At 37.5% G+C, this 20939-nt stretch overlaps 1 protein-coding gene across 1 annotated transcript in view; it reads right to left on the reverse strand.

Moving 5' to 3' along the window:
• The window catches only part of NEK10 (NIMA related kinase 10), a 311866-nt gene that overhangs the window by 41355 nt on the left and 249572 nt on the right, over nucleotides 1-20939 (reverse strand). The window contains exons 31-32 of the mRNA XM_029243936.1: nucleotides 19793-19830; nucleotides 5048-5148 (exon numbers count right to left, since the gene is read on the reverse strand). Coding sequence (XP_029099769.1) covers nucleotides 5048-5148; nucleotides 19793-19830 — 139 coding nt within the window. The remainder of the gene's footprint in view (nucleotides 1-5047; nucleotides 5149-19792; nucleotides 19831-20939) is intronic.

A 20939-nucleotide genomic window follows, 5' to 3' on the forward strand; every position in this document is an offset into this window, starting at 1 on the left:
TAATAAGGTGTTTATAATAGTTTCATTCTTGCTTTATAATACTTTGAACTCCAATAAAGAAACAAAATACATCCATTTCAAAAGTTTTTTAATATAAAAATTAGCAGGACAGGCATATGGAAATTATATTTAAATTTCAAAGGATATTTTCTTTCAATTTAGTAGTGAATCATTAAGGTAACCAACAAGCTATTTGAAGTTATTTCCATAGCACTGAAGTTAAGAATTCTTCTCCATGTATCTATATCAGTATTTAAATGGAAATGTATTTTTGAATATCTTTACTCGATAGAGATATGGAAGATTATATTTTGACTTATTAACCAATTTTCTCCCCCATCCTATGTTCTTATGCCCCTTCACCCACTTTCATTTGATTAAATGATTAGGTAGACAGTTATGCAGGATTGCCTAAAGGAAAGGTTGACAGAAGAAAATGGAGAAAAGGGTAATCAGTTTTAGACTCTTGAGCCTTCAAAAGGCTGGCCCTCAGGGTAACTGAAAAGAATATCAGATTTGGTTAAAAAAATTTTAAACCCCAAAAAATAACCCAAATATGATAGATAAGAGCCAGGCTACTCTCCAGGCTGGGCAGAAGTCAAAGGGGAAACAGTGAGAAGTTAGAGGTGGGCAGGTCCAAAATAAGGTAGTCCCTTGTTGAGCCCCCAGGCTAACTGTGCCAGCTGTAAGTTTGTTTACTCTCAGCTCCAAATCCACCTTCATTGCCCTGCTTGTGACACTGGAACATATATCCCTTGTCAGCTGGCTGGATGTTCAGCTCTATCTGCAGAGGGCACTAGTGGAGGATGGAGCCTGTCTTTCTGGTTCCAGTGATGCTCCTGCCTTGCCTTAGTTTGGCAGCAGTGAATGGTCAGTAGGAATGGGGACCCCCAGCTGTGCTCACCCCCAGCCAGATTCAGTGCCACCAACCCTGCAGGCAGCTTTCCAGAGAGTTCCATGGAGCAGCACCTACCAGTGGGCAGCCTCCCCTGGTCCCAGAGAGGGCAGTTCCTAGTGGGCAATTCCCAGCACACCACTCTTACATGCTGATTTCCAGCAAGTCTACAGCACAGTACCTCAGGACATTTCTCTGGCTTTCCAGTGAGGTCTGGACCTCAGCCTAGGATGAGGGTGTCCTCTTCTATTTTGTTCCTTTCTTGGGTGCTCTGCCTCAGTCCTATAAGTAGTGACTTCCCTATCTGCTCTTCTTATAGTCTTTAGATTTCTCTTCCCCTCCTCAGTAGATAATACCCTATTATTAGTAGTAATTCTCAAACAATTCTTTTTTTTTTGCGGTACTCGGGCCTCTCACTGTTGTGGCCTCTCCCGTTGTGGAGCACAGGCTCCGGGCACGCAGGCTCAGCGGCCATGGCTCATGGGCCCAGCCGCTCTGCAGCACGTGGGACCCTCCCAGACCAGGGCACGAACCCGTGTCCCCTGCGTCGGCAGGCAGACTCCCAACCACTGCGCCACCAGGGAAGCCCTTAAACAATTCTTTATGTGAAACCTTCCCTGTTGAAATCAGTTTGGTTTCTGTCCCCTGAATAGACCCTCACTGAAACAGATTTGGTTCCAGGAATGTCCAGGAGAAGCCATAGAGATGGCATTTGGAAATTGATTTGACTGTACCCTTGGAACCGAGCCCACTGTTGGGTTGTTTGCCAATAGGACAGAGGATGATAGTAATCCATGGCATGCAGTGGCCTCACAGTTAGTCAGTTGTCACCTGGATGAAGAGCCAACTGAAGCGAGTACCCTGGAAGCTTGAGTGGCTGCTACACTTGACTGTCAGGCAGTATGAAGACCACGAGGATGGTGGGGTGGGTGGGTCCTTTAGATGCACTGGGGCACTTACAGAGAGACAATGTCAAGCCTGGGTCCTTTAACTCTCAGCTCAATTCATAGTCTAAGAGCCAGAAAGATTCCATGTCAGCCATAATAGAATGTATTTCTTGCTACCACAGCACTGGTATGGCTGATAATCAAACACAAGTCTAATTGATCAGGTTGATCAATTGTAAATTGATTTTGAAATTGTAAATTGTAAATCAGCTGAATTACAATGTCAGCTGAATGTACATTTCACCAAGTTTCTCATGCAAAAGTTAGAAAAAAAGATTAGGATACTAAAACTCCAAGTAGGGACATGTTGTTGGACCCAGATAAAACTGACAGTCTTGAAATTCATCTCACTCTGAGCCATCATTGCCAGTGGAAGTAGCTTGAAACCCTGCATCTGAGAAGATAAGACTTCTTTTGCTTCAAAACTCTATACTAACCTCACCTAGGACAGATGAGGGGTAATATCTTAAAAAGGGCTGCTCATTCCTCTTAAGACTCACAACAGTGAGCTTTAAGTCAGCAACAAGGGTCATATCTCAATATGATCCAGGGGAACTTGTACATTTCCCTATCTGCTCTTCATCAAAAGAATTGCATCAAAAGATTTTGCTATTCCATATCAGCAGCAACCCAGAGAACATGTGCAGGAGTGGATTCTAAGGGTGTCAGGCCAACAAGGATGAAATATAGCACTATATCAAGCTGAATTCATTCAAATGTGTGTACTTACTAGAGAGTCTAGATTTAGTATATTAGTTCATGCAGCTGGAGGTATACTAAAACCTGGACTCAATGGTGGCCTACATTTAATGAGGATAAAATGCCAGAGCTTCTCTTGCTTGTGGAGGAGGAAATTCAAAGGCTTGGAGAGACAAGAATGCTGGGATAGATTTACCATGGGTGATCTGCACACTCACTTCCCAATTTCATTTAGCAAGAACACTCAGAAGCCATTTCTTTTCATACCACACAGGACCCTGTGGGACTCCTGGGCACAAAAGGCTTTCTGTGTCCCCCATTTCTTTGATTATAGGAAATAGGTTTCATTCAGCCTCCATGACCTTCCCTGAGTTCCAATTGGCAGATTTAAGCAGTCGCTAATTAGGGAAGGGAGGGCATGCGGAGACAAGGGAGGAGCAGTCAAGAGGAACAATAGTTCAGCCTTGGGGAAGGGTCCTGGCTCCCCATTAAGGGGTACACACAATATCTTTGAGCTGTTTTGCAGATACTGAAACACCCACCAGGTGGGAGAAGTTAACTGTATGCTGCCCACAAGCACGTAGACCGCAGACCGGTTGGAACCAGAAGGTTGATGATGCTGACTCCCGATTACCTCACCACCAACCAGTCAGAAGAATGTCCATGAGCTAATGACGCCCTCTTTGAACCATTCCCATAAAACTCCTCACTATCCACTCCAGGTAGGGACACAAGAGTTTTGACGGCATTAGCCTGCTGTGGCCCCCTTTGCCTGGCAAAGCAATAAAGCTATTCTTTTCTACTTCACTCAAAACTCTGTGTCCAAGATTTAATTCAGTGTCAGGATACAGAGGCCAGGTTAGGCTTCACTTTCACTAAAGCAGTGAGAAACACATTGGAGAGGGGAGAACCAGCATCCTTGAAGACCTTACAGTTGCTCTCCTTTGTAGGCCAGATATGACACTGAAAGTACAAGGTTCCAGTGTGGATGATGTGATCCCAGAGGAGCAGAGGCCAAGAGGCAGCCCCTGACCACCAGAGACAAGTTGGGAGCATTTACCATAAAGGATGGCAGGGATGTTTACTGTTAATGAGAATGCCTGGCCCACAGAGATCTCTGATGGTAGTTAATTGATTGGGGTGTTCTTGGGGAAAGAAACATGTGGTCATCCTACTAGAGTATTCCTTAATCCATATAACAGAAAAGACACTCTAGTAACTCAAAAATGTGATTTGAGTTACTGTTGCCCTCAATTTAGAGTCACCGCCTCTCACATAGTTTCCAGACGTTGGTCAATTCAAAGACCAAATGCTCCTTAATTAGTGGGAAAGCTGGGGCTCCTTGAGGAAGGGCCCTGAAACATTGCTATACCTATGCAATAAATAAAATTTATAAAATAAATATAAAATAAATAAAATTTCCTCCAGCCCTTCTCCAGAGAGTCCTGCAGCTATCTATTAGGGTGACTTCTCACAGAGAAGAAGGAAATACACAGGCTTTCAGGGAATACTGGACACCAGTCATAAACTGACTCTATTTCCTAGAGTCTTATAATGCCACCGTGGTACACTAATCAAAATGGGTTTTTGTTTGTTTGTTTGCTTCTTTGAGGGGGGAGGCATATTAGCCCAAGTTAGACTTACAATGGGCCCAGTTGTTCCACTGGCCTGGTGATATTTCTCTCTAGTACCTGAATATTTAATTGGAATTGCCACAATTGGCAACTGACAGAATCATCAGACTGGGTCTCTGAATCTTAGGGTGAGGGAATGTTTATATGTTTTGCTCATTGATATGTCTCAAGTGCCTAGAATAGTGGCTGGTACATAGTAGGCATCTAGTAATTAAATGTTAAATGAAAAAATGAACAAATGAATGAACTACATATTAAGACATACAGTCTTAAACTTCAAAATAATAGTTACTTTCTTGTCCAAATATCTACACTTATTTATCTACAAAATTTGTTTTCTTATTAACAGTACCTAACTTTGGTAAATGACCATTCAACTTCCTTATCGTTAGAAAGATTTCTGTAAATAATTTGTAACCAGTGATTACTTCCCCAGTGCCTAAGGGTCACTGAGATTTAGAAAAAGTTTTTAAAATCCTGAATTTTGTGTTTTCAGTTTTTTGAGAGGTCTTGGTTTTATCCCAGCCTCGTCAGGATTAGGGAACTACTTTCCTTTCTTTCCTGTAGCCCAGCTCTGTCCCCACTTTCACCCACACATTAAAGGGCCATTTGTGTTGAAGTTTGTTTTTGGTTGGGCACTAGCAGTAAAAGAGCAGGTTAGGAGTCACAGGGAAAACCTGACTTATCTGCTTCTTTTAACCTATGACCTTCCCAGCTCTGCTGCTAAGCTAAAGTGTCCCCAAATATATGTATTTGGAGAGAATAAGAACAAGCATCACTCGAACTGAAAGTTTCTCAAAGTAGTTCCTTACCAATATTAGCACCAAACTTGTACTTAAGATAAAAAGTAAATAAAAAGCTAGCACACTGACCTGAGTGATGTAGATGATTTTGTGCAGCTGGATTAAGATCTGCTGAATAGGATCACTGATCTGACGTACTTTCCTCTGGGACACAGCAATTCCTGCAGATGCTGTGGATGACAAATTCTGCAGTTAATCAAGACCCTTTTCCCCTTCACAAGTGGTATTAAGTGGAAAATGGGGTAAAATTCTAAAAAAAAATACTCTTATCCTACCAATTAGAAAATATGTACAGACCTTGTTACACTTCAATATTTTATGATATGGGATGCACAATTCTTTCCTTCTACTTCTTAGACCTCTAAGTAACATAATAATGTTATCATTTGTAACATCTTAAAGACTGTTTATCACTTGGAAATTTTGCCTGCAATTACACCAGGCTGCCACAAGGTGTCAGTGGTGTCTTGGATACTGTGGCCATTGAAAAGCTGGGCTTCAGATATGTGCAGTTAAGAGATTATCACACTTAAAAATTTTAAATTCATTTGCCCTCAGTAGCAAATAAAACTAATTTTATTAAAACTACTAAAATGCAAATAGTGAATAGGCAATCTTAAAGAGCAAACAAAAGAAAAATAATTTGTAATAATCAAGGGTTTGAAAAGTATGTTACTTTCCAACCCTTGATTATTTCAAATTATAATTTTCACTGAGATTTCTCTTCAGGTCTAAATAAGACACATCTATAATTTATCCTGAATTCTCATCACAGAGCCACATCACTTTCACAGTTCTAGGCTAGCTTGGTATCAAACTGCATATAAGCTGCTTTCCCAGATTCACATGTCATAGCCACAAGTGGCCCATTCTTAACTTTGAGGAATGTAAAGCTATTTAAAGGAATGGACTTGACCCCTGTATTAGCCACAAGGTCCCCTCTGCCTCCTCTCACCCTCAGATCCACACTAGAGAAAATGGAAGAGAGACTTCAGATATGTGGATGTATATTATTCTCTCTCCCACATTCCTGCTCTTTCCCTTCCTCCTGATAACATGTAGCATACTTTCTGAAATAACATTTTTCTTGCCAATTTCTCTTTTAAAGAAAATTTCCAAAGTCCTTCTTTTCTTACCTCCAGACAACTTTGTGCACATGAAATTAAATGTGAATACAATCATTGCTTTAGCAACAGCTAAGATTTTGAAAAATGATTCTTATATAAATGCTTTCTGAGAAAGTTTGCATATTTTACCATAAAAACTTGTTTTCAAAACATTTATAGAGAAAATTTAATGTGGCCATTAAAAGATCCAACTTGTTTTATTATTAGCATACCAAAATGTATGTTTAGGACACAAACCACAAAAAAGAAAATAAATATAACATTGAAAGAAATATTATTTTCCTTATGGGTATGTTTACTGAGTTTGTTGAGAAATTCACACAAGAAATCATCTAGCTCTAGCTCATCTTCATTTAATACCCTGTTTAAATGTTTGCAATTTAAAGGATCTACCTCCTCTAGGAACTGTGTCTAACTCCTTTTAAGCAACAATTACTTGCCATTAAGATGAGGTTTAGTAAATTACCCTTAGGGTAAAAATGTGAAGATAAATCAGAAAGAATTAAGGTAGCTCTGAAATAGAAAACAGAGAGCTGGAAGTATCTGCTCCAGCCTGAAGAGATGGCCAAGAGTACATATGTCATATTTTCTACAATGGTGCTTCTTTGCAGAAACAATTCTTAAAATGTAATTATTTGTTTGTCTAGACTGATATCCAAAACTAATGTGGCCAAGTTGATGTTGCTATTGGAAGACTAACTTTGTATTTTCTGAAACTGGACGGCTTTTGATCACACTTATGTTGATTACTTTATGTTTTTGGTATATGGACTTTCATTCATAGGTAATGAGTTAAAATCTCACAGCATGGCAGAGAGTTCTTAGATTTGTGATGACATTTTGAGTGGGATGTCTACCTTGCCACAAGAATGTATTCATCTGTGGCTAGATATAAAAACAGAGACAGTTAGCTAGAATGTGTGCCTTCTGAATTACTCAATATACAAAATTGCTTAAAATTATTTTCCTTAAGACCTTTGACCATAAGGTAAGTCCTTGAGTTTTGAAAATAGTTTTGGTTGCTTACTCGCTAAAAAATAAATCCTAAAATGTGTAATTACACATGCCCATCGTAAAACAAGCAAAGAAATGTAAAACAACCTAAGTATCACAGAAGAGACTTCGAGGGTCCCTGGAACCACCACCCATCAGCCACCTCCCCAGAAGAAACCTCTGATATCAGCTTGGTGTGTTGCCTTCCAGTTACTTTTCTCTTTACGTACTTCAGTGTGTATCTTCAGAACAATATTTTTCAAACTGTGGTTGAGTCCTAAATCTGTTTAATGAGTCATGACCAGCATTTTGAAAAATGGAATGGAATGGCATGAAATAAAATAGAATAGGATATAAAAATTTCAAAGTGCATTGCATGTAGTAAGGATCCACCCAGTCGAGATATAAAATGTGTGTCTTACTAAGTGTCATTTCCAAAAAGACTTACTTCCAAAAAGACTTTGAAAGCTACTATTGTAGAAAATCTATAGTATTATCTCATGCTTTATTTCCCTCTTTTTAAATAAATGGTGACACATTATAAGACTGTTTTACAATGTTTATTCTCAGCCTGTCATGGAGATTCTTTTTTATCAACACACCCAGTTATAGCTTATTCTTTATGACCACTATTGAACAGTATTACATGTCCTGCATGCATTATAGTTTCTTAGTCACTTCCGTCTTGATGGGAACTTAGTTTTTTTTTCAATTTCTCATGATTATAAATGATGCTGCAGTGGGTATATATGTGCGTGCCTCACTGTGCATAGTACAAGGGGTCTTTAGGGTAAATAAGGAGAAATTAAATAGCTGGGCCCTTTGATACACATATTTCCTATTTTAACAATTACATTTTAAAGTGGCTGAATCAATTTGCACTCTGATCAGAAGAGAATCCATTTTTCTATATCATGATCAACACTATAATCAAACTTTTCAATTTTGCCAAGCTGATTTTGTTTTATTTTTTGTTTATCTGAATGCTGATGAGGTTATTGTACTTCTTTGGTGATTTTCTGTTTGTGTCCCAAGCTTTTTTTTCTTACTGATTTGTAAGTGCTCTTTACATTGTCTGACTACTAATCCTTTTATTGTATTTTACATGTTAAAAGTATTTTCACCTACTTTGTTACTTCTTTTCAATTTAAAGGGTGGACAAGTGGTTAGGAATCTACGCTCTCACTGCCAAGGGCCTGGGTTGGATCCTTGGTTGGAAAACTAAGATCCTGCAAGTTGGGGAGCATGGCAAAAAAAAAAAAAAGACATCATAGAAGCTGATCATATTCCAACGTCAGTCATATATAGTATGCTCATGATTCATATCTATATGGTTCCTACTGCGAAAGATAGAAAGCATTTGGTCTCATTAAAATTTAAATAAAATCAAAGTTTACATTGGAATACTTTATATTCAGTTTATGGTTTTTATTAAAATAGTGAACTTAATTAGTGTTTTAAAACTTAGAAGGCAACTACAAAATTCATTATAAGAGGCAATTTACTTAGGGTGTAAAAAAATTTATATTTGGTAGCTTACTGTGTGGTTAGCATGACATTAAACAGCTACATTTCCCCTCTGTGGTGGTGGGTAGGAGGACCTGGAGGAGGTGTTGGCAAGGGTTTTACACATTTAGTCTCATGTGATCCTCACAACTATTCTGAATGGTAGTTGTTTCTATCCCCATTTTATAGATGACTGAAATTAACGAGATTGTCCAACCAAGACTGAAGAACTGGGACATGCAACAAGGTGGGCCCTAAACTCTACACTGACTTAGTCTCCTAACTTGTCACTGGGAGACCATGAAATTATGGACAATATAACATAATATAGATGCTCCTTCCCACACCTGAAATACTACTTTTTTCTTAAAAGGAGTTGCTACTTTTAACATGCTCTGACTATACCTTTGAACATTTAATGGATCAAATATTTTTGGAAAGCATGTACAAATAATAAACTGGAAGCATTATGTCTTTGTAGCCTGTGCAGTGCACTATATCTGCTTTATTATCTCATGGCACATTACAATAGCCAAGTTAGTTGCCCATTACTCGTTCTTTGAGACTTGATTTACATCATATATCCAGTCTATTGAAACCACAATTCACAACACAAACTCTGAAACTGTTAATTACTATAAATTGAACAAAAGATGGATTACTCATGTTCCCCCAATTGACCACGATATAGTATCAACCTACTATTTTTCTGAATTCTTTCTGCTAAGAATCAGGAATTTTTGAACAACTGGAGAAGAGAAAGTGTTGAGCAGGAGCTCCCTGAAAAAGTAAAAAAAATAGTTTCCTTTTATAAAGGGGGCTAAAACATACATGGCTTCTCCATATGGGACCAACTGCCCTGTTGAAAGACAACCTTTTAAATTTAAGTACAGTGAACAGATTTGCTCTGGTCTCTTTCCTCTACTTTTGTGAAAAGGAAATAAAGTAACTGAATTGTAGCTTAAATCTGCAAATTCTCAGCAATGAACCTCTGTGCCCAGCAGCATAGAAGGCAGCAAAATTAGACAAAGAACGTTGCATTCACAAGGGGTTCATGGGAGGTCCATTTAGAGGGCCATGGTTGAAGGACAGAGAGCTGATGCAAACATTTCATCTGAGAAGCCCATGAAGAATGAATAGGCTTTCAGTAGGCACAGGACATGGATTTGGTGTGAGGGAGGGTATATTTGAGTGGCAGCTTCTGAGTAGAAAAACAGTTTCAGCAAAGGACAGGAGTCAGCTAAGTGAGTGCCACATCTGGAGAACGGCAGAGTGTTCAGTTTTCCCTGTGTGCAGTACCATGAAAAGGTATAGTACTGGGTACATCTGCAGAGGGAGCCAGGCACCACAGCAGATGGTGATTTCAGGAAAGGTGATCTCATGAGAAGAGGCCTAGGGCCTAAGTCAGGCCCAGCATGGAGCAGCACATGGTGACTGTCTGTGGGGAGCAGGAGGTGAGGAGAGGCTGAAGCTTGGACCTGAGTTGTTAAATGACTCCCTCCGTGGGAGAGAGGGAAGTGAGAGAGAAGATGATGACCAGGAGGTGTGGGCATGGAATCTTTCCCAACACAGACCAATAATAGATGGTTCCACAGTCAGGTAGAAATTATTAGGAAGAGACTCAAGGTTCTGGGTCTAGTCCCCCCACAGTCCAGCCCCTGGTAGAACTTCCGACAAGATGACAGGAAGCTGCAATAAAGCCTCAGCACCTTTCACCCTGGGTGACCAGGTTCCTTCCACTCCCTTTCATTCCAGCTTCAGAAACAAGCTGTTTAAATGCCAAAGAAGCAAGGCCGCTTTGAGGTCCTTCACTCTTGAATGCTGGCTGAATCACCTTTACATAATGCATCTCACATCTTGTTCAGGCTTAATTTGTGTGTGTGTGAGGATTAGAGTTTCATCCTATTCCAAATTCTCTATGTCTTTATTTTTTTAAAAATATATAATCTCAGGATATTTAAAGTTGCTAATCCCCTTAAAATGACTACATAATACACACAGCAAGATGCTGTGTGAAGAATTCACTGTTGTATTATTTCCCACACTTACTTTTGACCTCATGAACCTCCTGTTATCAAGAAGCAGAGTGAGGCAAGCACTGCCCCAAGATGGGGAGGTAGAGAGGAACCAGGGAACAGAAAGCATACGTTCCTGGACTTTAAAAGCATTAGTCTAAGCAGAAGGCAGAGAGATTCACAGGACCTGTAGCTGAACAAACTCTTCTTCCTGCCCCTCCTGGATAAGATAAAGCTTCTTTGAGGAGGAAGGACGAAGACATACGAGAAGGAAAGAAGGTCTCAGAAGAGATTCAAATTCCAGCTCACTTGGGCAAAGTCTTCGGTGGGGGCAGTGAGGAGGGCAGAGATGTTTGATAGAAGTCTCTACTTTTGGGGATTCAAGAGTGGAAAGGCTGGGGGCGCAGTTCCCACAGCGAGCTCTGAGAGGTCCTAGCCATGCAGATGTTCCCTGCACCATATGACCTGGGATGGAATGGGGCAGGAGAGACAGCTTCCTGGGGTGTCAGAGGCTCAGCCCCCAAGTCTCCAAACCCAGAGAGTGTGGAAGAGTAGGCTAACCTTCCCAGACCCCTGAGAAGGTGAGCTGACAGAGCAAGAAGCTTGCCCCACAGAAGTCCTGCCTTCATGTCAAGGGGACACAGACAGAAATGGGAACATGTACTGGGAGCTGGAAGTCAGGGAGGGCTGTGCCCACTTCTCAGGACAGCAACATGGAAGGGTGACCCCCACTCAGTACTCAGAGCAGATACCAGCACAGGCAGGCTCAAAGCCTCAGTACAATGATGCCAACTGAATCCTTGGAACAAAAATACCACTCAGGGAAGAAGAAGAAGAAAGAGAAGTGCAATTCTGTTTGTCTGACTTTAAGCCTGATATGATAAAGAAATCACCAACACATTGAAATTTGCCTTTAGGCTAATTGATTATGTTTTCTGAGATGTGGAATAGGGGCTTAATATAAAAATTAAGTTCAGTTTTGGGAAAATATAGAAAGTTAGACTTTTTTCCCCCTGAATTTGTGGCCTAAAAATAACATGCATTTGGCCTATTCCATATAGCTTGGCCCTTATCCATTGACTTAGTTGTTCTTATACTATGCTACAATCACTAACCAAGTCATATTGGCTCCCTTTATTCCTACTAGAGGGAACCTTTTTTTTCCTGAAAGTCAACTCTATTGAAGCTCAGAATTCTCAAGAAGAAAATATTGTGCTGTGAAAATACACTGTGTTCAGCACTATGTATGCAAAAGCTAACCAATCAAACTAAAAGGAACAGAAAGAAAAGATAGGAACCCTCTTCTCATTCAATTACCTGGACAAGAAAAATTTATCTCAATCATGGAAAACAGACAAAATGATCATTGCTTGATTCTCTGATATCATGTTATGACATTTTCTAATAGCTTTACTTGATTCTAATCTAATACTCTTAATCCACACCGATAAAGGTGAAGGCAGTTACAGTCCTGTAGAGTTAGTGGTTAACCTATAGAAATTGACATGTTGGTATGACTTTATAGGCCAATCAAGACGTTAATCACAAAAATGATATGCCTTTATTGCCCCACAGAAAATTTGCCAATCTTATGCTTAATTTAGCAATGTTGCTTCAGCTTTTCTTTACTATATATATACTTATTGTACTATATATATATACTATATATACTTCCACAACTATAAAAATATACTTATACAACTATAAAAATCCCTGTCTCCAAATGCTCTTGAACAGGCTCTTCTGTCCTCCATCTGGTTCCATCATTAAGGGAATTTAAATAAAACTAGGATTATTGCTAAAAAATAACTTTAAGAATTGTGCTTTTTGGCTTCCCTCATGGCATGGTGGTTGAGAATCTGCCTGCCAATGCGGGGGACACAGGTTCGAGCCCTGGTCTGGGAAGATCCCACATGCCGTGGAGCAACTAAGCCTTTGTGCCACAGCTACTGAGCCTGTGCTCTAGAGCCCGTGAGCCACAGCTACTGAGCCCACATGTCACAACTACTGAAGCCCACGTGCCTGGAGCCTGTGTTCCACAGCAAGAGAAGCCACCACAATGAGAAGCCTGCATGCTGCAATGAAGAGTAGCTCCCACTTGCCACAATTAGAGACAGCCCATGCACAGCAACAAAGACCCAACATAGCCAAAACTAAATAAAAAATAAATAAATTAAAAAAAAAGAATTGTGCTTTTTGACTCCAATGTGGTAAGAAACAATAAGTAGCTTCTTATAGATAAATAAGAAACTTATAAATAAATAAATTTTAATTAACATGTCATCTAAAACATCCCAAATAATCTATGGAATCCACAGTGAGGAATGTCAATTAACAATGAATGAGATCTCAGCTGTATTGGAGGGCAGGAAGGTGGTCCAGACAGAAGAGGTCTCTTGCCTGTTTCTCATTACTATTCGCTCACCAGTCACCATCTGCAATACCCAAATTACTGTATGACAACAATTCAAAGGGTAGTTGTAAGCACTCTGAAACTTTTTTAAAATAATAAATAAATAATTATTATTATTTTTGGCTGTGTTGGGTCTTAGCTGCTGCGCACGGGCTTTCTCTGGTTGTGGCGAACGGGGGCTACTCTTTGTTGCAGTGGGCGGGCTTCTCACTGCAGTGGCTTCTTTTGTTGTGGAGCATGGGCTCTAGGCACACAGGCTTCAGTAGTTGCAGCACGCAGGCTCAGTAGTTGTGGCTCGTGGGCTCTAGAGCACAGGCTCAATAGTTGTGGCTCACAGCGTCTAGAGCAAGGCTCAGTAGTTGTGGTCAATGGGCTTAGTTGCTCTGCAGCATGTGGGATCTTCCTGGACTAGGGTTTTAACCCATGTCCCCTGCATTGGCAGGTGGATTCTTAACCACTGCAGCACCAAGGAAGTCCTGAAACCACTTTTTGAATCTCAGTAATCATTAATAATGGCAATTTGGAATTTGAAAGCCCTGCTTTTCTACATTGACTCAATTATTTGTACACTAAGCTACAATCATCACCCAAGCCACATAGACCTCCCTTTACTCCTACCAGAGGGTGGTGTAGCTTTCTTCTCCTCCTTTCATTTAGCCTTTTCCCAGTGCAGAAACCCCTGGGGCAGGGTTGTGGGCTGCGTTAACAGCTAATTTGCAGTCTGCACTTGGGCTTGGATTGGGACCATCAATAACTTTTGTGAGATTGAGTACCTTTTTGAAAAGATATTGTCCTCCAAAGAATATGTAAAAATCTACAACTGGTCCACACTCCCCCAGTGCCTGCCTGGCATGAGGAACTAGGACACAATTCATCACTGATAGAGAAAATGTGTTATCTCCCACCTCTTCCCCAATCTGAAGTCTAACATTAAAATATCATTTTCCCCCTAGTCTTTAAGTAATCACAAGATTATTTATTCAGTTGCTCTCAATAGCAAGAATAAACAAGGGTTTAAACAGTGGTAGGTCTGCATCAGTTACAAAATAAGTAGTTTTCAGGGGCCTGATCTCAGAGGAAATACTCAAGATATATGCAAACTTTACTAAAGATGCTTATAATATGGTTGCAAAATATAACTAACATACCCAAATCCCAAAAAACAATATAGAAAAATATATAATTATATGTCAAATTGCATAGTGTAGACTAATATTATAAGAGTTTTGATTAAAGTCTGGTAAGCACATTTCACATGCTAAAAGAATTGCTATACAATAAAATTAGAGAAGGCGTTTACAAAAAATCACCTTGGCAATTGTGATATCTAGTATTAAGTATTCTATGTTAATAACTAACTTGAAAGCAAGCTACTGAAAGTTGCTCATAATAAGGACAACTAGAATATAGCTGTGCTGTCTGGAATATTTGGATGAAACACTGACTACTTTACATAGATGTAATCTTTATGAACAAAAGACAAGTATAAAAATAGATTCTCAGTCATCTAGTATGATAATTAAGAGCCTGGAAATCATGAAGAGAAAATTTCTATTCAAAATGCAGAGCATAATAATTCCCATCTATTAGTTCAGTGCCTGGGTGTTAGCTGCTGAAAAATGAAAAACCCAGCAAAGGAGGGAGAAACATCAGTGTTAATCCAGTCAAAGTTGGCCATAGTCTTAGTTGACATTACATTTGCATTTTAAATTTGGGTTTGACTGACACTCCCAAAAATTTACATTTGACCTACACAAATAGCATCCATAACATTAAAATGTACCCTATTAACTTGACAAAGAATAAGTTTCTCATCATATGTTTTGGTATGATTTAATTTTCACAAATATACAACATCATTTCCCCTATCTCAACAGGGAAGGACTATTTCTTTTATATATATAAAAGACCCTAGACATTTTTCCAATTCAAAATATCCAATTGTTTGATTAATTTGACTCTATAGACAACAGAACCAATAAATTATTTTTAAAGAACTGACACAAAATTAATATACAGAAATCTGTTGCTTTCTGTACACTAACAATGAACTATCATAAAGAGAAATTAAGAAAACAACCTCATTTATAATCACAACAAAAAGAATAAAATATCTCGGAATAAATTTAACCAAGAAATTGAAAGACCTATAATCAAAAAGCTAGAAGACATTGATGAAAGAAACTGAAGATGATACAAAAAAATGGAAAAGTATCCTGCACTCATGGATTGGAAGAAATAATATTGTTAAAATGTCCATACTACCCAATGCAATGTATAGATTTAATGCAATATCTATCAAATACCAATGACATTTTTCATGGAACTAGAACAAATAATTTTAAAATATATAGAACCACAAAAGATCCTGAAGAGCCAAAACAATATTGAGAGAAAAGAACGAAGCTGAAGGTATCATGCTCCCTGACTTCAGACTATACTACAAAGCTACAGTAGTCAGAAACAGTATGGTACTGGCACAAAAACAGACACATAGCTGAGTAGAGAGCCCAGAAATAAACCCACACACATGTGGTGACCTAATCTATGACAAAGGAGGCAAGAACATACAATGGGGAAAAGACAATCTCTTCAACAAATGATGCTGGGAAAACTGGATAGCTACAAGTAAAACAATGAGATTAGAACATTTCCTCACAACATATACAAAAATAAACTCAAAATGGAGATTAAAGACTTAAATGTAAGACTAGAAACCATAAAACTAGAAGAAAACATAGGCAGTACACTCTTTGACATAGGTCTTAGCAATATTTTTTAAATATGTCTACTCAGACAAGGCAAACAAATGCAAAAATAAACAACTCAGACCTAATGAAAGTTAAAAGCTTTTGCACAGTGAATCAAACTATAGACAAAAGGAAAAGACAGACTACTGAATGGGAGAAGATATTTGCAAATGGTATGTCTGGTAAGGGGTGACTATCCAAAATGAATAAAGAACACATACAATTCAATATAAAAAAATTAAAAATGGACAGAGCACCTGAATAGACATTTCTCCATAGAAGACACACAGCTGGCCAACAGGCACATGAAAATATGCTCAACCTTGCTAATCAGGGAAATGCAAATCAAAACCACCATGAGAGATCATCTCACAACTGTCAGAATGGCTATCATCAAAAAGACAACACATAAATACCCTAGCACACTGGTGGTGGGAGTGTAAATTGGTTCAGCCACTATGGGAAACAGCATGGAGTTTCCACAAAAAATTAAAAATAGAACTACCATATGATCCAGCAATCCCACTTCTGATTATATATCTGAAGAAAACAAAAACACTGATTCAAAAAGATGTATGCATCCCAATGTTCATTATAGCATTATTTACAATTGCCAAGATGTGAAAGCAACTCAACTGCCCACTAACAGATGAATGGATAAAGAAGATGTGGTGTATATATACAATGGCATATTACTCAGCCATAAAAATGAATGAAATTCTGACATTTTCAGCAATGTGGATGGACCTAGAGAATATTATGCTTAATGAAATAAGTCATACAGAGAAGGACAAATACAGTGTATTTTCACTTACATGTGGAATCTAACAAATAAAGCATACAAATGAATAGAACAAAACAGAAATAGACTTACAGATACAGAGAATAAACTAGTGGTTACCAACGGGGAGAGGGGGAGGTGCAAATTAGGGGAAGGGGTTTAAGAGGTACAAACTATTACATATAAAATAAATAAGATACAAGGATGTAATGTACAGCACAGGAAATAGAGCCAATATTTTATAACTTTAAGTGGAGTATAATCTATGAAAATAGAGAATCAATGTACACCTGAAGCTAATATAATATTGTAAACCAACTATACTTTAATTTAAAAAATTATTCATCCAGAGAACTTTTGGACATAATTGAGTTTCCTGCAGCTAGAGGCACTTAAACAGCATAACGTTACATAGTAAGTAGATCAGGTATAAAAGGTATTCGTTTTCCAGTTTTCTTTTCTTTCTACTGATTATATCAAGGGTTAAGTTTCAGTATGGAACAAGTATGTCATCACCATCTTTGAGATATGAGCTAATGTTCATTTATAACAAATAAAACAGACCTCAGGATAAGCAGATAACAGTACCTACTAGAATTTAATAATGTTGTTTTGCTTAGATTTGCATTTATTTTTTATAATTGTCACCTATTATGGCAAGTGACGCTATTCTGGTTTCCCATTTGTAACAAAAATATAAACTTCCCTTTAGATAACTTTAAGTTGAGAAAGTAAATCAAATTAAAGAAATCGATATTTGGAAAATAGTAATATAGATGGTACTCAGATACAGCCAAATTTGTGCCATGGTAATCTATAAGTGACAAAGGTTAGGGAAATAGAGTTAAAATAATTAATATGTGTAAAAAGTGTTTATTCATTCATTGATTCCATGTTAATTACTGTTAATATTTTCATCCATTCAGTATAGAAATTCCTAAATTTTCAACTCTGTTGTCAGAGTTATTTAAACTCTGTTATTTAACCTAAAGAATATCTTATCAAATAATTTATACAATCTAGTTAGTATTAAAAGACAGAACAAGAGGATTTTTAATAGTGTTAACTTGAAACAGCTTCATGGTTATTTGTTTTATAGGAGTTTGGAGGTACATCAAATACTGCTGTATGACCACAATATGAACCTAGAAGTTCACATTTTAGGAGTACAATATAGGCAAGATCATATTCTAATACAGCCACTTAGCACTCTAAAATAATAGTTCTCACCCTTTGTTCTGCCATAGCACATGGAAAATGATGTTCACATACTAGATATAGTCCTGGGAGCATACCCAGGTTTTGACAAAATTCTCTCATCTCTGACAATTTTTTTCCAGAGCACTTAGGCAATACAGGACTATAGCTATTGGTTATACATAATGGAAAGAATACTAATTTGCAGAGAAGGTGATCTAAGTGGATGGGGCTGGTACCAGTTGTTTGTGATTTGATAAAGGAACCAATAGTCCAAGTTTACCCGCAACATTTTAAAAAGTATGACTTTTATAATATGCGGAAAAAGCATTTTGCATTAAGATGAAGAAAAAAAATTTTTGTTTTACTCGAAAGTGGAATAACTTGTAAGTAGTAACTCAAATTTCCTCATATGCATTACTGTGTTCTACAAGATTAGTTGAAACTAATCACTCCTTTATAGGTAAACTTTAGCATTCACTGACAACACTTAAAATGCTATAGTACATTCTGTTTTAAATTTAAAATATATGAATCAGTAAATTTTTAAAAAGTAGATGGTATAACAAGCTGTAGGTCTAAGAAATATAATATATTACATGTTAACTGTGCTAAATAGTTTGTTTAAATATCCAGAGATCTGATCAATTTTGCTGACATAAAGTCAAGTCTTAAACTAGCTAACTCAGCATACCCTTTAGGAAAAATAATTCTTATTATGAATCACAACTGAACTGCAAATTGCTTACATATGTATGTATTCTGCTATCACTATTATAAAATCAATCAACGACAATCATTTTAACTTCATGATTATGTTATGAACTTACCTTATGCCAAAATAGCAGGAGTAGAGCATGGTCAACATGACAGCTTTAGATATGTTAATAACAAAGCTATTTGTTTTTTGCATCTATGCTGATCGTGACAGATTGGCCCCAAACTGTCAATAACTCTTCCAAAGCAAATTTAATAAATGTGGAGACATGGACTAATATTACAGTAAATCAGTTCACATTTCCTTTGTTCACTATACCTATTAACTCTACAAAAGAATGTGAATTAAGGAAGCCAAAGTGAAAATAACATTAAGCAATAATTCCAAATTAACCAAAGTAGTAAAATAGAACTTTATACTCAAGTCATACACATATGTTAAAAGCACAGTCACTAAGTTTTTTTCCTGAATTGTCCAGGTTTAGTTAAAAACTTTACTGTTACTGTTGAACTTTGGCCCTCTTTAATAGAAATTAGAAATATTAAGGAATACACTCTTTTTTCTCAAACAATTACTATAAACTTTTATGTTTTAAGAATCCATAATTTTTACATTATTAGAGAAACAATGTGATATAACACTGCTTTAATTAAATACAAATACCTAAAGTTATCTGTGTCAGAGTAATGGAGATAGAATAAAAGATATGCTTACTCATATAATATAGGTGTAGAGCTTATAGAAATATGTATGTAAAACAAGGTTACTATTTTTTGTTAGTAGGTATGCACTGTAAGCATCAAAATTCAACTGGCTAACATTCCTACCAAGCAAAAATACAAATTTTAGTAAAACAGCCTATATATTTCATCAAATAAGTGAATACAGAAAGCATTTTGATACTGTTAACATGCCAAGCTAATAATGATGGACAAATAAAACAAGATTCTCTGGCTGACTGTACTAAAGTTACCTTTAGTACCTGACTGTACTAAAGTTACCTGTAACTAAAGTTAACTAAAGTTACTGTACTAAAGTAACTAAAGTTACTGTACTGAAGTTACTGTACTAAAGTTACTAGTTACTGTACTAAAGTTATCACAGCGGGAAGACTATGGGACTGCCACCCCATCACTAACTCGGCCTCTAGCTCCTTAACCTGGGCCCTGAGCATGAGGGGTGGCACTTTCAGAAGCAGGTAAAGAGGCAGCAAAGCTGAAGAAATAAAAGGGGGAAATATATGAAACTGTAATATGAATTGTGCTGAATTTCAGGGAGGCGTGTATGATGTTATTGCTGCCAACACTAAATTACCTGGCCTTGGTCTTGATCCTATTCCACCTGTGAAGTCTCTGAAAACAGAATTAGAAGGAGTTATTCAACTTGGCTTTGACTAACATTTACTGAAAGCTTATACCCCGCTATGGTTTACATAGGAAAATATAGGTTTATTTTTCCTCAAGACGCCCTCAAGAGTTTAATAAAGAGAGAAAATAGACATATGTGAACCCAGAGCAGAACTGACATTCTATGACCAAATGGAAGAACCTTGTCCTATCACAGTTGTTTATAAGCTCTAAGAATAATTACGAGCCTAAATCTTAGTACAGTACCTTGAATGATTTTGTTACTTTTAAAATCAAAATACTTATTTTGTATTAAAAAGAAAAACCATTAAAAAATTTTTATGTAGTATTTTCCATGCTTTATTCCTGCTGTCTTAAAGAAGAAACTATAACTCTTCCTATGAAATGAGATGATTTTTGCATTTAAGAGGACTATATTTTTCCTTAAGTTCTCAGTGTTATTAACATTACTTGTTTGCCCTACCCTAAAATTCTGGATTTCCTGAACATTTTGCAAGTTGGTCTCCATGGCTTCCACCTAGTGGAAGGGTCATTAGACCCTACTAAGGACAGCCATAAATAACCTTCAACCTTGTTTTTTCTAGTGTAATCTAAAGTCAATTTCTTAATAGTTTTTTAAATGAAATAAGAAACATCTCTGCCCTGACAAATGATAAGAACCATACTTAAATTTAATACAATGCAACAAAAGTACATCAAACATGTTTACATATGGCACATGTGTGTATATTGAGTTGGAATGAACATAGGGACTCAAATACAAATAAACATAATTGATAATTTTCTTACCCCAACCCTTTCATTTTAATCACAGAAGTTTTGATACATACATGAAACACATACCTAAGTTATGAAGCATAACAAATTTGGCACTCATCTACCCACCACTCGATTACTATAATAATACCAAAATCTGTGCATCCAACTGTGAGTTCCTTCCCTATCCATTCCCATCCTTCAAATCCCCTATCAAACCAGCCCTCTCTTGATTCTATTTACTTTTTGTGTCTCATTCCCAGCCCATATTTCCAGAGCCTTGAAAATTAAATGAAACTCGCCAGCTTTGCATAGGTAATACATTCTCCCAACACCTG

This window comes from Monodon monoceros, unplaced genomic scaffold (genome assembly GCF_005190385.1).
Source record: "Monodon monoceros isolate NGI ecotype Baffin Bay Population unplaced genomic scaffold, NGI_Narwhal_1 Super_Scaffold_3, whole genome shotgun sequence".
Classification (NCBI taxonomy): domain Eukaryota; kingdom Metazoa; phylum Chordata; class Mammalia; order Artiodactyla; family Monodontidae; genus Monodon; species Monodon monoceros.